The sequence below is a fragment of the Lissotriton vulgaris genome, unplaced genomic scaffold, assembly GCF_964263255.1.
Source record: "Lissotriton vulgaris unplaced genomic scaffold, aLisVul1.2 SCAFFOLD_285, whole genome shotgun sequence".
Taxonomy (NCBI): Eukaryota; Metazoa; Chordata; class Amphibia; order Caudata; family Salamandridae; genus Lissotriton; species Lissotriton vulgaris.
The window spans coordinates 1,546,078-1,570,862 of record NW_028246414.1 but is presented as its reverse complement, the minus strand read 5'-3'; the positions used below and the strand labels follow the sequence as shown (position 1 = coordinate 1,570,862).

General features: G+C 45.8%; 1 protein-coding gene across 2 annotated transcripts in view; it reads right to left on the bottom strand.

Annotated features, from left to right (window-relative positions):
* Nucleotides 1–21,865: 21,865 nt before the first annotated feature.
* The window catches only part of LOC147665960 (copine-5), a 1,339,740-nt gene continuing 1,336,820 nt past the window's right edge, over nucleotides 21,866–24,785 (bottom strand). For both annotated transcript variants that reach the window (XM_086949376.1, XM_086949377.1), the window contains one exon: nucleotides 21,866–24,339. In XM_086949376.1, coding sequence (XP_086805502.1) covers nucleotides 24,151–24,339 — 189 coding nt within the window. In that variant the 3' untranslated portion in view covers nucleotides 21,866–24,150. The remainder of the gene's footprint in view (nucleotides 24,340–24,785) is intronic.

The window sequence follows — 24,785 nt, the reverse complement described above, 5'->3', positions numbered from 1 at the left end:
TGTGGTCCCGCCCACTGCTTTTACCCTACTGGCGCGCTGTAACGGAAACACTTGCCATATGCACTAACACTGAGGTGCCTACCACATGGGAGGTCTGTATCCTGGGGTCTTATAAAAGAACCAAGGCCAATAAAGTAAGATCCAGATTTATGGACCTAGGTCGTATAACAGCGAAGCAACTCATAACCAAGCGATGGAAACACAAAGACCCACCATTAGTGTTACATTGGGTGCAATCCCTAGAGGTCTGGGCACGGGCGGAGGGCACCACCCTATCTAGAGAAGAAACAGCGGGGTTGCGATAAAAAATCCCATTGCTCAGCACTGGAATGATGTGCTCATAATCTTTGCGCGTACCGACAACGTATTGTGAGCAGCTCCTGCACATCAGGCAGACCCTACTGCAAGACATGTCACCCAGACATAGTGAGCACACTATACCCGTGCGTTGTCCTACTCATGACCGCTGTGTCAGGCACAGACCTCACTTTTCTTACAGATATCACACAATAGTAGCTCTCGCCACAGGATGTCACAACGCCCTAGCAACTGCATAGCACGCAGGAGTAGCAGCCCACCTTCATTGCTTGCATCTTAGCCTAGTCGTAACCACACCCAGATGACACACTGGACAATGCTTACATGGTCCCTCAGTCGACTGATATCACTTTTGTATGGATTTATGTTTTGTTTTTATTAGATGTGGTTGTTTCGTTACGAGGAAAGGTATCTAATAAGCAGATACAACATTCACCTATATATTGTTTTTATTTGCTCATGAAGTGTTATATGTTACGAGCTAGCAGTTAAGCCACGTACAAACAGCATACTTTTGTAAACGTCAGTGTATTACCACAATATCGACCACTGTCCTGGAGAGGCGCATTTGGCGGACCCATTCCGGCCCTTGATTGGAGATGGCAGAATGAGCGGGCTATTTGTGCCATAGGCGCCTGATAAATGCGTGAGCTACCTTACACCACAGATACCGATTACATTGCGACAATGAGATGGAAATGCATGGAATCCTATGCATAGTGTCTTGGTACTAATGATGTTATCATAAATGCTGGAATGTGTCAATGCTTAAAATGTATGTATTGGAAACAATAAAATGCAATAAAGATACTTTAAAAAAAAATTAGACAATAAGAGAAAGAAAATATTGACAACATTTAATTAACACAGATATTCCACCTGATGAATCAATTGTTTTTTTTAGAAATCTTCCCTTTAGTAGACAAACCAAAATCCATAGAATGGCTTGTGGCTGCCTCTGAGTTGGGCACCCTTCATAAATCAGTGACAATCATAAATATCAAAAGTTCGCCATCACACGGGGCACTAGACAGGGATGCCACCTGTCAACTCTCCTCTTCCTCCTGCACTGGAGTCCCCATTAGATCATAGGCACATGTTTGGCAAATCCAGTTGTGAGTGGGGGAACTCAAACTTCTGCTGTATGTGGACAATATCTTCTTAATATTGACCAACTCAGAGCTGTTAATCCGGCTTTTATGGATATTGTGAACCATGCTGGGAGGTGAAGCAGTGTGCTCCTATCCCCCTTCTGTTTAAAAAGGCTCCCTTGAGCCACTGAGCTGACAAGCTCTTGGAGATGCACCAGTGCGCCAGGGAGAGGTACAGAGACCTGAGAGGATTGAGGCAGCTTTCTCAGCAACCTCAGATGAATTTCGTTTTTATCTCTACTGATGAAGGATTATATCCAGAAACACATGTGTCTATAGATTAACAGCACTAACCTGCACCAACTTTGGTGAAACACTTCAACAAAAATTCAAGTACGCATTTAAACTGAACTACATTTACCAGGATGCTAAGGGGTGAACTGTGCTGGGAGGTGAATCAGTGTGCTCCGATCACCCTTCTGGTTAAAAAGGCTCCCTTGAGCCACTGAGCTGACGAGCTCTTGGAGATGCACCTGTGCACCAGGGAGAAGTACAGAGACCTGAGAGGATTGAGGCAGCTTTCTCAGCAACCTCAGATGAATTTCGTTTTTATCTCTACTGATGAAGGATAATATCCAGAAACACATGTGTCTAGAGATTAACAGCACTAACCTGCTCCACCTTTGGTGAAACACTTCAGCAAAAATTCAAGTAAGCATTTAAACTGAACTGCATTTACAAGGATTCTAAAGGGCAAACTGTGCTGGGAGGTGAAACAGTGTGCTCCTCTCCCCCTTTCTTTGTTTACTCTTTCAGCTATAGGATCGATTGGACTAAGACAGAGACAATGCCATTGACCTCCCACACCACGGAACACGCTCTGCGTCAATAGCTGGTGACTTCGTTCCCGAACGGTCACTGTTTCCTGGGCATTTCAATCCACTGGGACTTTGGCACCATGGTGCAAGATAATCTTTGCTGCTCCTGGACTCGCCGAAATGAGACTTTGACAAATGGTCGGCCCTCCGCCTAGCCCTCTGGAGCAGGGTACAGACAGTCAAAATGGTGAAGTCCTGAGGTTCAATTATTTGCTTGGCATGCTCCTGTTCCATATACCAGCTGCACTTCTCCTGAAAATTGACTCTCTGGTCTGCAAATATGTTGAAGGCTCTCTTCCCCTGAGACTTGATCCTACCAAACTCTATGCCGCAACGTCCTCTGTAGGGCTCAGGCTTCATTTTTGGATCTACTGTAGGGACCACCATCCATCTCAGATGGCGTATCACCATCATCCGCACAGCAAACTTCCTTTGAGGATTGAGCGGAGCCTTCACAATGCCGGTTTCAATGAGGAAGGCAAATACATATGTATGTACACGACATTACAAAAAGGAAAGAGGGAGACTCATGATTTTTCAAAAGTGCTCATGGCATCATATATTTGAAATTGCAGTTCATACAAGACAGTTATATAGAGCATGGAAGCATAAATTGCAGAGGCAACCCAAAGGAACTTGGTGCATGTGGTGCTCGTGACACAAAAAAGTGACGGATCAAGTGACAAGTAGAGAAAACAGCGGAGGCGCAAGTTGACAAGATGATGAATATATTTAATACAAGAATATATGGTTTAAAGAATTGTTATTTACAATGATTGATCATGATTTCGAACATTTTACTGAACGAAAGCAGAATGTGCGCTGTGAATTGCACTTATAAATCGGTCAACAGCATTTAGATCCTATTTATTCAGGATCATCTTCAGGACCGGGTTGCCAATTTGTGGTGCTGTATAGGGGAGGGAAGGGAGGGTTCAAAGTAAGGAACAGGGGAAGAGGGAAGGCAGGGGTTGAGATGGGTGCGGGGTAGGAGGTACACCTACCTGCAGGTGGAGAGCCTGGCAAGTAACAAGTGAGTCTTGCTGGATGATGGAAGCAAAAACCGGCGTGGGTTACACAGTATGGCACAGCGAAGAGCGACGTCTGCGCAGAGTCAATGAAGGATAGAAATGAGGTTTCCTTGGGGAGAGACAAGGGTAAGCTGCCAAAAGTCAAGGGAAGGGCGAGCGAATGTGCTGGTGAGAAATGAAAACTCCCCAAATGGCCAACCAGTGCAATGCTGGATTGGACGAGTAACAGGGTCGGAGCCCCGATCCACTGTTTGACATTGGTCAGGTAAAAGATTCCTGGGGAAGGAGACACAAGAGGCCTGCCAGTTACTTACAAGGACCGGGGAGGGATAACGAGGGAATCAACGTTACTTCCAAGGTTAAAAACAAGGGTGACAATGCAGGCGTACCGTGTTGAAGTCAAACGAGGAAAGGAGTAAATCCGAAGACAGGAAAGGTGCTAGGATCAGCGCTGGGCCGCCATGTTCGTGTGGGGTGCAAACCGGTCTCTCAGGAGTCTAAAGATGCCGGACAGGTTTAGTAAATGCTGCGCTTCTGGGAATGATGCGTTAGCGTGTCATGTGACCGTGGCAAGGCGTGGCGATATCAAGGATGGGAGCGGCGTAGTCAAGTATGCTTGAGCTTTCTGTTGGGAGTGCGGAAAGGATGTGCAAGGGAGGGAGGGTAACGGAAAGGGAAAAGAGACTATCAAGTTCTTTGGTGTATCCCGGAGAGATAGACAGGAATATCAATGCTGTACAATATAATATATAAATGAATGACAGGAATATTGAATAGGAATAGTCAAATCAAGTGCGGAAAGGGAGAAAAAACTTCCAAGTACTTTGGTTTATACTGATGGGATAGACAGGAAATTAAATGCTGTACAAGTTAATATATAAATGAATAACAGGAACAATTGAATTGGAAAAATCAAGTCAAGTGCAGCGAAACAGGGTCTAGATTATGTATCAAGTAGGTCGCTGGTTGCTTCATCTAACCCTATTGCAATCTAATTAGTGTGCAATTCAACAACAAAATGAGACCAAATATTGGTGTAAAAAGGAAAAACAGGATCAATACACACAATAACAATGTTCGGTAAAGATGTAACTAGAAGCTATCTAGGTGTGGAGGAGGCTGGGGTGTACTGACTGGTCTCAGCAAGGCAAGGTACAGCTGTAAGGCAAGTGTTGGTAAGAACTAAATCAGTAATAGTAGGACTGAGAATGTCAGGGCAGAGGATCATATTTTTATTGTACTGTTCCATTCATCAATGGTGTTCAAGCCCTGGTCCACTGTGTTATGGCGTGTGTTCCACTTGCATTCACTCCTATTCAGTAGAGTTTGGTAGTTTCCACCTCTAATAGGTAGTAGAGGTTGGTCGATCCCCTGCCAGGTGATGTCTGGTTCGCTGTGATTTTTCTCAAGGTAATGTGTTACCAAGGGGGCTGTGAAAACTTTGCAATGGATTCTGCTTTTGTGTTGTATGATTCTTTGTTTCGCCGTTTGGGTCATCTGACTGATGTATATGAGGTCACAGGGGGATCGAATTGCGTAGATGACATTTTGGGACCGGCAGTTGGTGAAGGTTTTGAGTACATAGGACCAGTTGTTGGCCTTACATTCTTTGGTGTTGGATGTGTGATCACACACACTACAGGTCTGACATCTGTAATGCCCGATCAATGGTGGTAGGCCCCATGCAGCAGTGATGAAGTTCTGTTGTGCAGGTTTTGTGGGCCAAGAGATAGCATGGAAAAGATGATTGGCCAGGTTGTCCCCTCATTGGTAGGAGAGGAGCGGAGGTTCTTGAAATGACTTTTGGGTTCTCAATATGGTCCAATTGAGTTTGATGATCTTCTTGACTTGGTTGCTGCACGGACTAAATTTTGTCTCAAATGGGATTCTGGTGTTCGTTTTTTTGATCTGGGGTGTAAGGAGAAGGTCTCCGTGGAGGTACCATGCTCTTTTTCGGGCATGTGAGATCAAGTGTGGTGGGTAACCACTGGGGACCAATTTATCGTGAAGGATGTCTGATTCCTGGAAGTTGTCTTTTTGCCATTTGCAATTTCTGTGGATGCACAAAAAATGGCTGTAGGGTAAGCCATCTCTGAGGCCATGTGGGTGGTAGCTGGAGTAATGCAACAATGTTTTGTGTTCCGTAGGTTTGCGATACAGAGTGGTTCCAATTTTGCCATCTTCTGCATAGATGGTGATATCTAGGAATGGCAAGTTGTTGGCTCTGTGATCTGATGTGAACTTTAAGTGGGGTTGGGATTGGTTCAGCCAAAGGAGAAAGGAGTTCAATAAGTCAAAAGAGCCCGTCCACAGAAGTAGAATGTCATCTATGTAGCGTCGCCAGAGGGAAATCTGTGTATGGAATGGGTTGTTGGGAATGAGTATGTGTGTCATTTCGAGGTTACACACAAAAAGCATAGCTAAGTTAGGGGCAAAGCAAGCGCCCATGGAGACACCCTTGATTTAGAAGTAAAAAGTGTCCTGGTAAAGGAAGTAGTTATTCTCCAGGGTGATGTGTAGTAGATCCATGATAAAATCGGTGGGAATTTTGTAGGTTGGGTCTGTTTTTGAGTAATACCTCGATGACTGAAAGGCCCTCCTCATGGGGGATATTGGTGTAAATGGACTCTATGTCGAGTCCCACCGTGAGTTCAGTGTTGGTATCAAAGGGTCTGTCCTCGATTGTTTTAATGAGATCCATGCTGTCCTCTATAAATGTTTCCATCAGCGGAACAAATTCTTTGCTCACTGCGTCACTATATTTGCCCAGTGGCTCAAGAATGGAGCCGCACCCTGTTACAATGTGCCGTCCAGGAGGATTGTTACTGTTTTTATGGTCCTTGGGTAATACATAAATCACTGGTACTCTGGATGTAGGTTGTTCAAGAATCCAAACTCCTTTCGTGAAATGATGTTCCTGGATTTTGCTTGGCTAGTGACTTGCTGAATCTTGGTTCCCAACTCTGGTAGGGGATCTTTAGTGAGTTGGCGATAGTGCAGAGTGTTGGATAGATGTCTCTTTATTTCGAGGTCGTACTTGTCGATGTCCATGACAACGATACCAACACCCTTGTCAGCAGGTTTGATAATTAGATCTGTTCTCTTTTTGAGGCTGAGGGGTGCCTATTTCTAGGCCAAGGGGAGGTTGTAGGGAACATACTAAAATTGTTTTTGAAGATCCCTTACTTCCCGTAAGACAAGACTTTTAAAGGAAAGTATTTCTGGGGGCATTGCTGCTGATGTTGGGTTGAAGGTGGAGGGAGGGTGGAAGCGAAGTCTGGCCGGGTAGCTAAACTCGGGTCTGTCCACTAAGAATTGTCATAGTCTGATGTGTTGAAAGAACTGCTGCATTTGAGTTTGGAGTTCCAAGAACTTACTCTGTTCCGTTGGCACAAAGCTGAGGTCCCTGCTCAGGTGTTTGGTCTCTTCACTGGACAGAGTGTGACTGGAAAGGTTGAAGATGAGTATTACTTGTTGATCCGGATTGTTGTTGGCAGTTGTAGAGTCCGTGGTAAGGGCGGTGTTGATATATCGGTGGTCAGCTACTGCTGTGGGCCCATTTGAAAAACTTGTTTCTGGTTTGTCTTTCTCGGGAGTATTGATATTGGCGAAAGTTGCATGTCCGTGTCTGGTTCTGGCTGCGGCCGCGGCCCTGTTCTAAAAAACCAGGTGGCAGTAGGGGTCCTGGTCTGTTGGTGTTTCTGGAAGCAAAAACTAGCAACAATGTCTCAACCGGTTTTAATGAGGAAGGCATATACATATGTATGTACACAACATTATAAAAAGGAAAGAGGGAGACTCATGATTTTTCAAAAGTGCGTATGGCATCATATATTTTAAATCGCAGTTCATACAAGACAGTTATATCAGCACTGTAAGCATAATTTGCAGAGGCAACCCAAAGGAACTTGGTGCACGTGGTGCTCGTGACACAAAAAAGTGATGGAATGCTTATTTACAATGATTGATCATGATTTCGAACATTTTACTGAACCATAGTAGAATGTGCACCATGAGTTGCGCTGATAAATCGGTTGACGGAGTTTTGATCCTATTTATTCAGGATGGTAATTTGTGGTGCTGTATAGGAGAGGAAAGGCAGAGTTCGGGGTAAGGAACAGGGTAAGAGGGTAGGCGAGAGTTGGGATTAGTGCGGGTAGGAGGTATGCCTACCTGTCTGTGGAGAGCGTGGCAAGTAACAAGGGGCAGTGATGCTTGCCCGGTGATTGAAGCAAAATCCGGCGTGGGTTACATGGGTATGGCGCAGCGAAGAGCGGCATCAGCGGTGGAGTCCATGAAGGATAGGAATGGGGTTTCCTAGTGGGAGAGACAAAGGTAAGCTGCCAAACGTCAAGGGAACGGCGAGAGAATGTGCTGGTGAGAAATGAAAACTCACCAAATGGCCAACCAGTGCAATGCTGTATTGGAGGAGTAACAGTGTCGGAGCCCCGATCTCTCAAATTGACTCCAACACGGTAAGCCCGCTCTGGTACCCTTGTTTTTACCCTTGGACATAACGTTGTTTCCCTCATTCTCCCTTCCCGGTCCTTGTAAGTAACTGGCAGGCCACCCGTCACTCCTTCCCCAGGGAATCTTCTACCTGACTGATGTCACACAGTGGATCGGGGCTCCAACCCTGTTACTCGTCCAATCCAGCATTGCACTGGTTGGCCATTTGGGGAGTTTTCATTTCTCACCAGCGCATACTGTCTTGCATGAACAGCAATTTCAAATATATGATGCCTTGAGCACTTTTCGAAAATCATGAGTCTCCCTCTTTCCTTTTTGTAATGTTGAGTTCATACATATGTATTTGCCTTTCTCATTGAAACCGGTTGAGACATTTTTGCTAGTTTTTGCTTTTTTTGTCTCAGAGATCCATCACCTCCTGACCGACAATACCCTATGGACTTTTGGGAGCCTTGTTGCAGATTACCTTAGTCCAAGATCTCACTTCTGGTGCTACATTCAGCTCTGACATTGCCTCCACTCGCAATTGCGCAGAGGGACCTTCCCCCCTCCTCTTTCCACACTTATCTGGTACAATAGGGCTCCAACAAAAAACTGGACTCTGAAATTTATGGTCTGTTGGTGTCTAAAATGATTCTCTACATGGCTGTAATGCCTGGCTGAATGGGCAATGAACACGGAGGCAGGGATGATGTGCAAAAAGAAGTTTTATTTATGGCCTCTTGATGGAGAGATGTATCAATGTTTGGTCTTCCCCCGACTTTCCTTCAGGGGAGGGGTAGTTCACAGGACCTTTCTTGGTCTTCCCCCCCGACTGTCCTTCATGGGAGGGGTGGTTCACAGAACCTCATTGTCATCCACCAATCCGTGTTAAAGGGGCATGGAACCAAACAGTAAGAAGGAGGGAGGTGTAAGACAAGTGGCCTGACTTGTGGCCTGACTTTAAGGGAGGGGGTTGAGGGATGCACACCAACACCCTGTTCCATCACCATGTGTCGACGATAGCACAAACTCAGCCTTTAGGTGCCCGAGATGCTGGTTAGCCATTTAACCCTCCGCTGCCTTGGCTTTAGGGGTCGCTGCAGCTGCGGACCCTTTCTCAAACCACCCCCCAGATGCACTCTTGTACCTCTGGGAGCCACGCTCCTCCAGGACATGGTACCGGATAGGGTCCGGCTCCCAGCTCTTGACTTCCTGGAGCCGCAGTCCTCTAGCCGGATAAGACGTCCATCGTCCTGCATCAGCAAGGATCTCATCGTAGCTGTCTGTGGGAATGTAGCTCCTTTGGTCCTCGCTTTCCATCCTTGGCTCCTTGTCCCGCTGTGTCATTCGGCTTCTCTCTCCTCAGCTTATATTCCCCGGGCTTCCTGTTATGAAGACTTCCCTTTCTTCATCTTGGACTTCCATTGGTGCATGTGATGGTGTCACATGTGTCAATCCCGGCTCAGGGAAGTAAGGAGGATTAAAGGGGCCAGCACAGCCCTCGCAAACTGCCGAGAGGGAGACTGTAAAGAAAATACAGGAGACACATAAGGGGGCAAAGTATCTTCAGTCTCCTCTTCCTCCCGGTCCTGGACAGGTACATTGTGACACTGCTTCACATTTGATGGCAGTACAGTTTTTACCTTGAATATTCTCCGGAAAGGTGGTCACTCCTCCTGGTCTCCCACAGTAGGGAGCTCCAGGAGGCAAGAAGGAAGTTTTGTTACATCAAAATCTTGCAAGATTGGCACTGGTCAGTGGCTAGGCTGCATGGGGTACAGCTGATGCGTGCGTCAGCCTGCTGGTGCTGCCAGGTCCCTAACTGTGACATTCCCCATATACTTTGGTCCTGCTCAATGCTCACACCATTTTGGGTTGCGGTTGATTTCCTACTACATTATACACTTGGCCAGTCCACCTCACTCCATGTTCCCCTGGTTATCCTCCATGACACATGGGGCTTCCCAACACTTACCTCCGACAAAGTTCATTGGTTGGTTAGATTTTGGGTGGGAGAGTTTGGGTGTGGGATAACATATGGTTAAGGAAAGAGTTAGAATAAGATTTAGGGAGAAACTGAGGAAAAAACATTTTAACTAAATGTAAATATGTATATTAATCTTAATAAATGTCCACTTCAACAGAAATTATCATTTTGATTGATTTGCAAACAATCTTTTTCAAAAGAACTAAATCCTTCCCTCAGCAATTTATTTGAACTCCTCACTTAGAATAAACACTGCATTGGGACAGAGAGAAAGCTCCTCTTCCTTGAAACTGTGAACTTGAAAGTCATCATAAACTCTCAGGGGCATATTCTCAAGGAACTATCGCCAAGTTAGTGGCACTTTATCACAGCCAAAGTCGCGATAAATGTATTGCCCTATTCACAAACTGGTGCAAACAGCCCATATTACCAGTTTACCTGCGATAGCAGCCACAAAAAACCTTGCCACAGATGACCCCCGCAACTATCGCTATTGAGATGCAGAGTAGGCGTTCCTGTGCAAAACGCTGCGACAACACCACTCCACAACATTCTCAACGACCAGCCAGATCGGCAATAAGAACTCAAAACAGGCGATAAGGTGCGTAAGCAGCAGGAAATTAACACCTGCTCTTACCTGGAGTAAAGTCAGACGACAGCCTGCACCAAGACAAGGGAGCCCAGCCGAGAGCCACACCTGAAGGGCAACAAATGCCATGGAGCTACTGATCATGCAGCTCGGAGCCCCAACAAGCCCACAACACCCACCGCCACAACCTCCAAGCCCACCACCCCCGCACTACCCCCCGGACCACCACAGAGGCAGCACAGACACAGACCTTAAGAAAATGCACCAGCCTCACAGACTTAACACCAGAGTATGTCATTGCTACTACAGGCTCAAAAGAACAACCATCCTCCGCATCCTGAACATCATATACCATAGGCTGACGGTGCTCCATGATGCTCCTTGGAGCGATCGTGCTCTATATAAATATTTTCTCATATCATATCATATCACAGTACCAACACAGCGGACAACCAACATCCCTCCGCAGACAAAGCTGCTAGCTGTGCTGCATCCGTTTGCCTCTGATACCTTCCAACCAACAACAGCCAGAGTCGGAGGAGTCTCACAGCCAGCCCTATCCAAGTTCCTCAAACCTGTCCTGGATGCCATCATCAGCTTTGTACCTGGAGAAGCGTGGCTCAATGGTTAGAGTGGCAGACCCTGATGCAGAGGTCTGGCCCGGGACCAGGGTTCAATTCCAGCCTCGGCGGCTCCTGGACTCAATCTCCCCGGACCTGATAATTCTCGCCTCGGTGCCTAGTTTAATCATGGGTCCCACTCTGTGACTCTGGGCAATAGCATGCTTAATCTCCACAACGGCCCCAGCAGCACTTGGATGCCTGGCTTCACCTTGGGGGTGCCCAGGAGCCGACATCTAACAGGAAAGCCAGGAAGGGTTCCACAGCGGTATGAATACAGCGCTACGAGACCTCTGGGTTAAAGCGCTATATAAATACAAACATATTTACATTTACATTTACCCCAGTAACTATACTACCCCCACAATGCGCAGGAACAGCTGGAGACCAAGCAAGGTTTCTTCACCATAGCTAGCTTCCCACACGTGTTGGGGGCAATCGACTGCACACATGTCCTAGTTGTGCCCCCTGCCACACTGCAAACAATTACAGCAACAGAAAGTACACACATTCCATCAATGTGCAGGCAATAGTGGACCACCGGGGTCTCTTCACCAACATCATCACCAACTACCCAGGCAGTGTGCATTATCGCTACACCTTCCGACAGTACATCATCAACCAGCGCTTCCAGGAGGGCACCTACGGAAATGCATTGTTAGTTGCTAAGTATCAAATGAACACTCCACACACCTCAAATACACAATCATGCAATCCACAACTTGGGAAATGCACACGTCACAAAGTCACATACAACATGCCAAACAACATGCCCACACACCAGATACGACAGCACAACTCACTGTGGGAACTTGGGCTAGCCACGTACATGAGCCATCAACATCATGGCACCTCAGCTACACATTAGCAGATTGTGGGAAGAGGAGGGAACCAGGCATGTGCGAAGGAGGCGATGTGACCGATGAATGAGACTGCACACAATGCCAAGTGTGGCGTGGATGTGCTGGCCAGAAAGAAGTATGCAGACCACGGACATGTCCATGTCGACATACACCGCTGGTGTTTGGAATGTAGTGGACAGTGGACGCAACCATGTCACCCCAGCCAGTGGGGGAGATCAAGGAAATGTAGCTTGTTACATCCCCCCTGTAAGCATGTGTGGAGTGGGCTGGCCCGGTGTACGCCAGGCTAGCTTAGGGGTGTGAATAAAAAGCACATAGTCCTGGGTTTGGTTCTCTTCTGGAATGGCCAACGTCCCTGCCAGGGTGGCGCCTCTCACCCCGCCACGAGGCCGACTCCATGAACGATGGTGCCTGCGATCCTGTGCACCTGCTGCACCACGGGCAGCTGGTCCCCGAAGACGACATGCCCGGCCCTGTGCATCCAGGCATGACTGCTCACCTGCCAACACCGGCATGTGTCAAAGAGGGCCCATCACTTGCCGCTGCAAGCTCCAAGCCCGAGGCCCCAACCTTGGCAGCCTCCTCAGACCATCATAGCCTCCGCGACACAGGCCCACAGTACTCCTTTCTCGTTGACGTACTCCACTGGCATACACAGTGGACAAGTAGGTCACACATTTGGAACTGAGTCTTGATTACACCATGGCAGAGAACATTATTTATGGCTGAGTTTATGTCACAATACGCCCTTTGATGTGGTGCCACCCAGTCTGTGCATAGGACTCCCACCAAGCATGTCTGTGGGCCCTTGCTGATGGCGGCCTTTGGCCTTCACAGTGGTCCTGCAGGCCTCACACCAATCCAATGCAGTCCGTCAGAGGCAGGACACAGCATTGTCGCCGGCTGCACACCCTCTCAGCTCTGGTGCCACTACCTCCATCAGCCACAAATCTAATCCACATGCCATTCCAACGTTGTGCGTTAGAGATCCAGGAGGAGATGGCTGGACAGCAGTTAACCCTCGCTGCCTCTGGCCGACACTGCGGCCAACTAGGTCACACTTTTGGAAATGAGTCTTGATTTCTTCATGGCAGTGTTCATGTCACAGTACGCAAGGAGAGGAGTAAGAGGATGACGCGCTTCAGTCCGGAGGAGAAAAGGCTCACGTTTACGGAGGTGATGGAACACTACCAACAACTGCTCTGGTGCCACTGAGGGAAGAGGAGGGAACCAGGCATGTGCGAAGGAGGCGATGTGATCCATGAATGAGACTGCACACAATGCCAAGTGTGGCGTGGATGTGCTGGCCAGACTGCAGTATGCAGACTACAGACATGTCCATGTCGACATACACCACTGGTGTTTGGAATGTAGTGGACAGTGGATGCAACCATGTCACCCCAACCAGTGAGAGAGATCCAGGAAATGTAGCTTGTTATATTCCCCCTGTAAGCATGTGCGGAGTGGGCTGGCCCGGTGTTCGCTAGGCTAGCGTAGGGGTGTGAATAAAAAGCATGTAGTCCTGGGCATGGTTCTCTTCTGGAATGGCCAACGTCCCTGCCAGGGCAGCGCCTCTCACCCCACCACGAGGCCAACGCCGTGAGCGATGGTGCTGCGATCCTGTGCGCCTGCTGCACCCCGGGCCGCTGGTCCCCGAAGCCGTCATGCCGACATCACTGCTCACCTGCCGACACCGGTGTGTGTCAAAGAGGGCCCACCACGTGCCGCTGCAACCTCTAAGCCCGAGGCCCTTTTTGAACTTAGTCTTGCTCACTACATGGCAGAGTCCATGTCATTGTACAGGCCTCATCGCAGACTACATCCCCTTTCAGCTCTTGTGCCACTGAGTGTGTGCCCTGAAATTCATGGGCAATCTCTGGTTGAACTTCGGTGGCGTCTGAGCCCATGGGCTGGGGGTTGTCTTTCTCATCATGTAGCTGATACTTATATGATGGAAAAGACAAGTCTGTAGCATTTAACTCCGCCATTTGCCTGTTTCTGCTTGCTTCAGCCCTCTGCATCAAACCGTGTAAGGACACCTTCCACTGTCCTCCGCAACCCTCCGTGACATTCCCCTTGGATATTGACTAGTACGCGCTCAGCTCGCGTGGCCCTACCTCAGTGCACCGCAAGTCACCATCCCGTGGCGGTGTGCCTGTGTCAGCCACTGTGCATCTGGGGCCACTAACTCTGTGCTGCTCAAGTCAGGGACCCTTGCTGTTCGTACCTTTTACTGCTGATTATCTGCTCACTGTTGTGGTTTTTGCCAGCACCAACCAACCCCTGACGGATGGCTTACACTACCTGACATCCATCCAGCACAGGCCTCACTGGAGATGTGTCCCTGGCAATAAAAGGGGCCGAGCGCAAGTGCCCATAGCCAGTTACACAAACTCACTCAGTGTGTCTGTGTGGTCATTATGTATGCATGAGGGACCTGGCCATTCCACATTACATTGTGCTGTGTACAGCGTGCACAACCAGGTCACTGCAGGCAGTGGTGTAGACCTGGGACATGTAACTGTGTCATACCTCCATGTGAGCGTAAGCGGGTAGGACAGGCGTACGACAGTACAACATACAAGACAAGGTGGATTTGCTATTAATGACCTGCACATCAAAGTGTCTCCTTAGTGTAATGGTTCAGCAACAATAAACATAAATCAAGTATTGAGTGCAACCTTGGTGTCCAACGCTCATCCACCTAGGGCGTTAAGCTCTGCATCCAATCTGAGTGAAACAGATGTCACTTTAACAAAAAACACCAGAGCACATCATGTATGAGTAACTCTCATTCTTTGTGCAATCTGCACTCTTCTTCAATCAATGTTCTTGTATTAAAGAATTCACAAACAGTTAGAATCACGTAGAGTAGATCAGTCAGTTTTTATTCCTTTATATAACTCAGTGTTCCAAAGCCGACGCGCGTTTCGCCCTATCAGGCCTTCCTCAAGGCTCACTGACGATATATTGCACACCCTATTTGTCTCTGAAGATATGAGTTTCCAAGAATCAATTATCCAATATCCAAAATACTTAGTGTAAGATTTACATTAAATTCTCTGCACCCAATTGTGCATGTATTGTGTCAATTTCAAGTCCTCTGTGTTCACCCTTGTTGTGAAGCCATAATACGTTCCATCGCGCGGTGTACATGAATTCAGCATCTGTGCATGTCCAAAATCAAGTTGTGCAAGGCGTACAACAGTACATCATAGGTGTGTGGCTACTCCACACGTGGATCTGGGTGTGGTTCAGTGTAGGCCTTGCCAAGGATGTGGCTGATGCGTGTGTCTCCGTTGTAGTGTCTGCGCCACCCGTCCCGCAATGGACAATGCTGCTATGTGGGATGCCCACTGTGTGCGTGCTGGGCTGAAGGGGTAACTGGGGGAAGGCATGCCCACTCGGGATCACACATGCCAACTGTTGTGTGTGTCGCTATTATCGCAGCATCAGCCAAAGATGTACCCTCAATTGCATGTCGAGTTCAGCCAGGCAGGTGCTCTACATCTGCGTCAGCTCTGTCCTTGCAATGGGCCTACACACACGTGGCCGGCCACCTTCAGTGCACATCATCACTGTGTCGTAGTCAGGCTTGTGGACATGCGCAGACAGGCATGACAATGGTGTGCCGTAGGGGTGCAAGTGAGGCAACCGTGCTCTCCACACCAGTAAATGGGCTTGGGGGAAGGGAGGAGCAGCAGTGAGGCTACGTAATACACATTGATGCCGCTTATTTGCAACAAGCAGCACATGTTATACAGGAATCACTAAGTCACACATATCACACACCAATGAACCAGTGAGCCTGCCAACACATCATGCAGGACGTAGTCTTGACTCATGTCTCTCTGCACTGTCACAGGTGACCAAGGATATGCACTCTGCACTTGGATGATGACACCCCTCTGAGCCCCGAACACACAGGCCCAGAGGCAGTACAATTTGGCCAACAAACGCACCAGCGGCATTGTGGAGCGCACATTTGGCGTGTTGAGGTCACGTTTCAGGTGCCTGGACGTCACAGTTGGAAGGCTCCTGTACAGCCTAGACCTTGTGTGCAAGATGATCGTTGCATGTTCTGTGTTGCACAACATATGTGTACTCAGCAAAGCCCCATGGATACCAGTGCCAGATGCACTGGACGATAGTGATGAAGATGAGGTAGGTGGATCACACCCCACTGCAGCCGAAGCAGGAATAGCCAGTAGAGACTACATCATTGACAATTTCTTCTCTGGCTGGCGTCACATTGTGAGGGTCCTTAGCAGTAATGGGACAGTACGATGACTGACCACAGGCAAAGCATGTGCAAATAAATGCATTCCAATACACATTCTCTGTGTGCATTTCACTCATCTTTACAGGCACTTCACTCAGACAAGTGTGGGTGCGACGTGTGGTGCTGACAATTTTGGAAATTGTTAATGGATGGTGGGTGTGTCACCTCTGTGCAGTGAGGCTGTTTAGGGTGTCACGTATTTGAACTGCCAGTTCTGTCTGTCACAGTTGTTATGGTATCCCACTATTAGGCGTTTCACATGTGTCCCAATTCATTCCATTTTGGCTGTCATTTGTGGCCTACAAGTGTCAACAGGAATTCTTTTGGGCTCTGATATGTGCCGCCATGATGCAGGGATACACCCTGTGACTCAAGTCCCATGACATGGGCGACATGTACGTAAGCGGGAGTCACTGCCCCCACATTAGTCCATGCTTTTATTATTGTTTGATCATGGACATAGCACGTCGTTGTGCAGAGGGTGTTGATTGTCCCTTTGCAATGTGAAGAGGAGATGTGGTTTCACAGTGTGTTCCATGTATGTTTCTGGATTGGCGCAGGTTACATACTGAATGCATGCCAATGTACATTGTGGCTGTTAGTGGGGAAATGCCAATCTGATTTGGACAATGGTCATTTGTTCTGCGTCACAGCTGTGGGGTTGTGCTTGTACGTTGTCATCTCACCGGTTGTTTATTCTGCTTTTATGGTTTATTTTCCTGCCTGACGGGTGGGATTTGCAGGCCCGTCGCTGTTTTTTGCTGCTTTTGGTGTCGCGATTGGCCTCATCGCAACTTTTTTGCATTCATGTTTCGCATCTTTGCGGCGTGGCATTGATTTTAACGCGGTCATTTGATGCGTTATCTGGAGACTATTGCATGGTACCGCCGTGTTGTCAATACTTAGTTAACACAGCATAATTTTCCTGCGATAGACTGTGATGCTGAATGTTGCTTTGTTACTTTTGCGATGGTTATCACACGTTCTTGAGAATATGCCCCTCAGATTGCATGGGTCCCCCTGACTAAAGTGATACCGTGGTGCTATAACTGATATCTTTAGGAGTCAGTCTGTATTGCAGCCATCTGCATGTGATGGGTGCTTTCACTGTAGCTGTAGATGAAGTGTCTCAGTTGTTAAGAACCTTTGTTCGGCAGTGCTGTACATTGTTTGGGCTTGATGGGGCCTTGGACTATATGGAATTACCTATGCCGTTTTGCTTTATTTTTCTGTATGTGTGACGCAAGCTCGTACAGTTTCTGGTGTGTGTGTTTGTTTATGTGTGCGGTGGAAGCTTGTACTAGAACGTTCTATTTTATAACTTGTCTCTGAATTACTTAATTTTCAAAAAATCTACAAGCACATATTTGCATTTCAACCTACTTCTACATTTATAGTAGAAATCACTATTTATGCACAGTAAGTAGAAATATAACAACATTAAACACCAACCCTTATTGTGGGTAGGATATACCCGAGTGGAGGCTAGCCTGGAGCTTTTTTGGGCCATTGTCAAAAACTACTTACGATCTATGGTTTTAGACAAAGGACATTTCCGAAACATTTGCGACAATTTCAAGCACTTGGGGCAAGAGACATTGATCAAAACATACTAAAGAATAAACACTACAAACATTTGCACTCTCACCACCACACTGCTGTATGATTTTTAGGGAAATAGGTGGCCAAATGTGTATTTTAAAGTACACTGGGCTGTTAACATCTGTCATAGATTGGCTGTGCTTAATGACATATTTGCCTAACAGGGGTAGAAGAGAATGTGGGAATTAAAGGCCAGCTAAATGGCAAACGTAGCGTTTAAAGCAAACACAGGAAGCAACCTAATTCAAAACCTGATAGGAATTAAAGATTCCTCTGATACCTCGGAATAGATGCAGCAAAATATGTACCATGACATGGAACTTTATCGAGTTGCAGTGTAGTAGAGAACATCACAATGCGTTCTGGGGATTGTAGTTTTACCCCCAGCAAAGCAAGTCCTCTCAGCATGTGTAGGAATGTTGGTGAAAACGTCAGAACTCGTTAAAGGTGCCACATGACATAGGTAAGCCTAGCAACTATGCATGCATTTCTTGTGACCATCTATTTGCCTGACGGGAAGAGCTTTTTTTCATGCTGCATTTTTGAAGCTCTAAAAGTATCTTGAATATCATGCTCGCATAATGAAACTACATTCGTTTGAGTGAAAAAACAATATTCAACATTTCAGAGATGATCTACTTGTTCAGATAACTCATATTTGTGCTTAATTTACAAGCACGATGAAAAGCTAGCAAGTAGGAAAAGGGTATCAGAGAGTGTCTAGTCTTGGCTTCCTTCAGATTCCCATGTGTCTGGATGTGTTAGACAAATTACATCTCGGAGGCAAAGACAAGTTACACAGACCCGGTAAGAAAAATGAAATCGTTTTATTAGAGTTTAAGGCAATCTATTACAAACCACATTCGACACAAAATATATAATACTATACAAGTGTAAGAGCTCGAGTTTAAAAAAAGAATCATCACCATGCACAAACAATAGAGAAGATACTGAGATATCGAAAGAACAAGAGAAAGAATGGGAGAGTGGAAATGGAGAGTAAATAATATATTGTGAGTCGAAGAGAGACAAGAGAAAGCATGAGATGCAGTAAGAGAAAGGAAAAGAATCAGTGTGTGAAAGAGGGAACGAGACATAAGGTGTGTGGGCATGTAAGGAGAGAAATTGGGAGTGTGAGATATTGAGACAGACTGTAAGGAGAAGAGAGCTGGAGTGAGCGTAACATGGATAAGAATGGAATAACGTGGGCTCAAAAGAGAAATAGTATTTGACAACAGAAAAATGCAGAAAGAATTTGAGCGGTGGGAAAAAACGTGCAAGGATATAGTGTGTTCGAGAAACCTGAGCGGGTATGAGAAATTGAAGAATACAGACAAAAACAGAAAATAGTAAGAACGGGAAAAAGGGTCATAGGGAGAGGAAGGGAAAATGAGTTGGAGCAAAGAAAATAGAGAGTATCGGGCAGAAACGATGAAAAAAATATGGCGGTATATTGCAAATGAAAAAAAACTCTGCAAGAATTGCAGCATGAGTAGTAGAATAGAGACATAAGTGTATGAGTGGAAAGACATGAAGAGTGTGGGATAGGAAGAAAAGCAGAAAAGGTATGCCAGGGAGAAAGGGCCAGTGTGAAGTAAAAAGGGATTGTGTTGAAGACGAGCGAAAGCATTTGGTGGGAGGAGAGTTATTGTTTGAGGGCGAGAGAAAGAGTGTGTCAGAAGGAAAGAAATTAAAAGAGAAAGAACGAGTGGGGAGAAAAAAGCACGAAAGCATGAAGAGAGCAGCAAATTGAAAAGGAGAGAAACATACTAAGTAAAGAAAAATACAGATTAGTAGCATATCGATAACGTGAGGGAAATTAGAGCAAGGTAGATGAGTAATAGTGAGAAAGAAAAAGAAGGTGAGTTTGAAAGGAGTGTCACATAGATAAATGGAGGGAGTCAGTTGAGAGACAAGCAAGGAAAGAGATGGAACAGGTACATGCGAATAAGTAGATTTTACAGAGAGAGTACGAGATGGAGAAGGGTGAAGGAAGACAGGGAAGATACAGAACTAAAGATAGTAAGAAAGTGTCAAAGTGCAAAAAAAAACATTTACTGACAAGCACAAAGAGGAAAAACTGATTTGAGAAAAAGAAAAAAAGAAAAGAACCTGGGCATGTTTGGGAGAAATAGAGAGTGACAGGCCAAGGGAGACAGAGATCATGGGAGAGGGTGTGATGGGCTCATATTGATAAAAGAACAATGTAGAGAAAGAGCATAGGAAACTATACCACAAAGAGAGATTTCAAAGAAATGAGAATCACTGAGAAGAAATGAATTGCTATGCCATATAGGAGAAAGAAGAAGAAAAGGGATAAAGATGGACAGAGCACAATAAATGAATAAGACAAAAAGCAAGAGAGATAAACAGAAAGGAGGGATAAAATGGGAGAGTAAAGGAGAATGTGGAACTGTCAAAATGCCATTTAAATGTAAGAGACAACAATGAGAAACCAGAAAAGGGGAAAGCTTTATTGCGTGACAGAAGGAGAGAAGAGAATTTAGAGAAGACTTAAGTGAGGCAGAGATGGGATACACAAGAAGATTAAAGGAGGAAACAGGTCAAAAGACAAAGCAATATTAGGAGAAAGAAGATTAATATTTGTGGTGAAAATTCTTAAATGAGAGGGAGACGAAGTAAACGATGATAAAAAAGAAATAGAAGTGAAAAGCTGAAAGATAATGGTGGTTAGTAGCAGAAGAAAATTGGTAGTAATAAATGTGAAAACGAGAAAATAAATATGAAAGTGGGGCACGGTGAGAAGTGGAAATAAATGGAAAGATATGTCGAAACAAGAAATGATAAAAGGGGAAGAAAGAAAGCAGAAGACAAATAGAAGTGATAACAAAGTCAACAAGAGGGACACAAAAAGCTGGGTAGTAAGAAAGTCAAGTGTACATGCAAGATGTGAAAAAAAGATTAAATAGATTACCCCGACAAGAGAGGGATAGGCAATGAAAGAGGAGAGCAATGGATGTGGAAACCAGAGGAACAAGAAAGGACTAGGTAAGGAGAGGGGAAATGGGAAGTTAAGAGAGGGAAGACACAATAGATGTGAAAAATGACGAGGGAGTGTGGGGAAGGGGAGAAAGGCCTAAGTAATTGAAAGGATAATAACTTATCAAAACAAGAATAATGGGCTTTCTCAAGAAAGAATTGAGGGAGAGGAAGAAACAAGGAGAGAGAGAGAGTAGCAGAGAAATGGTAGAGAAGCAAGGAATAAAAATGTTCACAGGTGCATGCTGAAATACTGGAAATTTTCTGGTTCACAGAGAATATAAAAAGGAAGGAGTTTGTGGGATGAGGCTATATGATGGGTGGGGGTATTGAGAGGAACACGCATTAGGGTGCCATCAAGGACTTGTGCCAGTGAGGGTGGCGTTCTTTTGAGGCATTTAAACGGGAAGGGGGCTGTTGCTCCATATTGGTGAACAGTTGCCTGGTTCAACCATTCAGATCAAATCCTGAGCCTGGCTTGGAACTTTCCCGAGATGTCCACCTGAATCTCTTTGTGCGTTGTCATGATGATTCCTGCAATGACGAGATCCTCATGGAATCTATTTGTGCTATTCATCAAGGGCACCAAATGTGATTCATAGTGTTATTGATCCAGCTATAGCACAGCTTGTTTAGCATTCCTGGAGATTGGACTATAAAGAAATGTGGGGATAAAGAACTCAGCTTGATAGGAAATGCATGCTAGGCAAAGAAGAGAAAAGAACTGTTTTGCACATTGCCAAAATAGTGGACCACGGTGTATATCACTGACATATGTGGTGATAGGGTGCATGCAACAAGCGACCATGCTTCAATTAGATCCTTTGTTTTAAAAATGGCTATCGAAATTAAACTGCAATCCATACGTTATAATTAGAGGACTGCAAAAGGCTTATTACACAACTCAAGTCTCCCACGAATCACATTTCTCTGATTCCCCAGTTTTCAATTTTTCCCACGTCTACACATGTGTGTGGATTTTTCCCTGCAAGCAGGCTACATTTACTTTCAATTGCCTATTCAAAGTTTGACTTAAAAACTTTCCCTCTGAACATTACACATGGATGGATGTTGCCAATCTTTTTATCTCAAAACAATGTAAATAGGGTTGAAAGCCCAACCTGTACCATAAAAACCCACATGTAGAAAACGTTTGTGAAATATAGGAATTAACCAGAGTATTAGCGTGATTTACATGAAGTTTGCAAGAGAAAGACATGGCAACTTCTCAGTTGTCCTCAATATAATCTCAAGGAAAGCAGCTGGAAGGCAGTGGGAGTTGTCATGGGGTCAGAGGGGGTTAGTGAGAGTCAGTTAAACAATGGGACACCTTGGGGGGGTGCCTGAGATAACAGGAAACTGTGGTTGAAGTAAAACGGAGGTGATGGGTGTGTATGGGTATGGGAAGGAGCCACTGGACTGAAGAATCTTTGTAGGGGTTGAAAACAACCTCAACTTGATTATAGCTCCTTAACAATTCATACCCGTACAGAGGTATTATTGCTTGCTACAGATTTTAACAGGTTTTCAGAACGTTTCACCAAATGAAATCAACTATTTTGAACATTATGCATTACATTTAGGAATTTTTTACACATCTCAGAATCTTTATTAAAAATGTCAATGTCTGTTCCGGATGGAAGACTAGCGACCAACGTTCACCAGAACTACCTGAGCGACAAGTTCACACATTCCGACTGAGGGACTCTTAAGATTGTGGGTGTTTCTACAGTTGAGAGGCAGATTTAGTTCTAAGTGTGCCCTACAGGTAAGGGACTGATTATTTGTGTTGTGTTTATGCATGCAGGTGGTGCCTGTTCTTGGTATTCTGATGGATTGTGAGGGTGAGCAGTTTGTGGTGCGAGTATCCCGAAGATAAGGGACTTGCCGAAGTTACTGTCTCTCTGAATATAAATGAGTTTGTTGCTGCTGTGTGTGTCACTGTGGGTGACAATCAGATTTTGAGGTTGTGAATGACCATGGAAGAGTGAGAGACACTGTTTCAGAGGCATAACAAGATAACTGAAAATAGTAAATATTGATTTTAGTGGGCTCCTCACACCACTTTGCCCGGTGCTCTCCACTTGCTGCTCTGATAATTACAATGGTTCACGATGTTTGTTGGTATTAAGAGCATCCCTGCAGGCACTCTATGTTGGTGATGTGTGTTTCACTGAGACTGAAGCACAGTTTATTAGCATCAAAGCGGGTGAGTGGATGCTAGCCTGAAGGAACTGCTGCAAGGGATGGGTGGGTCGGGCACACGTTATCTTCCAAGCGAAACAGAACCTATCTGCTCAAGGCAACCTTGAACTTTATTTAGTCAGGGTCCACCTGGTAAAGATTTAGTGGAAGGTGCAATTGTGCTGCCATATACAGTCAACTGATGAAAACTAAATAAGAGATAAATAAGAATACATTAAAAATTCAAGGGGTATCTGTTTGTAATCTACTGTATGGTATAATTCATCCTCCCCATTGATGTTCTCTGCCTTACTGCTCAATCAGCGTGTGAGGTCATTAGAATGCTGGAGTGCCTGTGCTTCGATAAGGGTCAGTTGGAGTGTATTGTTTGAGCAACATGGAGACTGCTCCTGGTGCGGTATTACATCTTCCTGTACCTGAAGATGTAACTTGAAGTATAAACTTACTCCTATTTCTTCATGATCTGATTATGCAGCATACTTTGTTTTACCAATATATTGAACTGTGGCTACAGAGTAAGATGCCCTAATGAGAAACCAATGTGACCAGAGAGAGCCGTGGAACATAGGGGTATGGGACTTAGAGCAACAGCCTCAAATGGGAAAGACATTCATTGAGCACAAGGATATCATTATCCAAGAGTCCACTACATCAGTACGTTCGTTTTCAGTGGAGGGAGGGAGGAAAAACTTCATAAGGCAGGCAAAAATCTCATTCACATACTGGAAAAAAGAAAGGACTCTTAAAAACGGTCAAAGGTTAGGCAACCACTTGGGAAGGAAGAGAATTGAGGCAAAAAACGTCATCACCAAGTTACTAGGTGCAAGAGAGGAAGAAACACAACAGTAAAGACTGAATCATGTAATGACTGTCATCTTTACAGGAAGTGATGTCACTGAGAAGGGGGCATTGTCCTGACCCTCTTTCACTCGCTCCCACTCTGTTGGCAACGAGGCAAGTTCTGCTTCCCACAAGTTCTTTCTGAGAGACTGTCAGGCAGGGTTTGTAAACACCCCAGCTATCGTTTCAAATGCAATGCTTTCCCACTGGTTTGGTCAGCTGGATTCACACTACCTCTCACTGCCTGGCCTTGGGGGGACACAGCAACATACAAGATACTTTCCACGGACAATCCTGATGTCTGGGGATGCATCTGAGGATGAATAGCTGAAACGACGAGAAGTCCCGTGGCCAACTAGGTAGATGTGTTTTTCTGGAAGCTCCTGCCACCGTTAAATTTGTGTCTGGAGGGTATGGCCCGGAGGCGTGTAGGGCGGTGGGGCAGGGTTAGGTTTGATGCCGCGGGCTTTCATGTAGGATATAAACTGGTCAGGAATCTCAGCCAGGACATCTTTGGCCAGCCGGGCCATGCTGAGGACGTGGTTCCCAGTGCGGTCGATGTAATCACGGAATGGGACAAACTGCAAGAAAATATAACAAACGTGTTAGGAAGCGAGGCACAACAAAGAAGCTATAATGCATCTGTTGGCGTTAAGTTTAATAAGTGAGGCTCATCAAAGAAGCTACCTTACATCTGTTGGCGTTAGGTTCAGGAAGCGAGGCACAACAAAGAAGCTTTTTGGTATCAAAAATAAGGAGTAGGGGGCTATTACTGCTCTCGCCGGAGCAGAAGGTCCACACACGACGTGCCCAAATTACACGTATATACAAAGGTTGTCGTGTTGTTCCTCATGAAAGAGAAAGGTACAGAAACAGTCTACAGTGCAAGTGGATTAGAACAGGGTAGCCAGATGGTCACCCTGGGAATCCATTTTGTTGGATTTAATGCCCTAACACACCCTTTCAGGTGTCATGCTTCATCATTTGGGCCTGCTCCTCGTTGGGTCGGCGGTGCAATACCCAACGG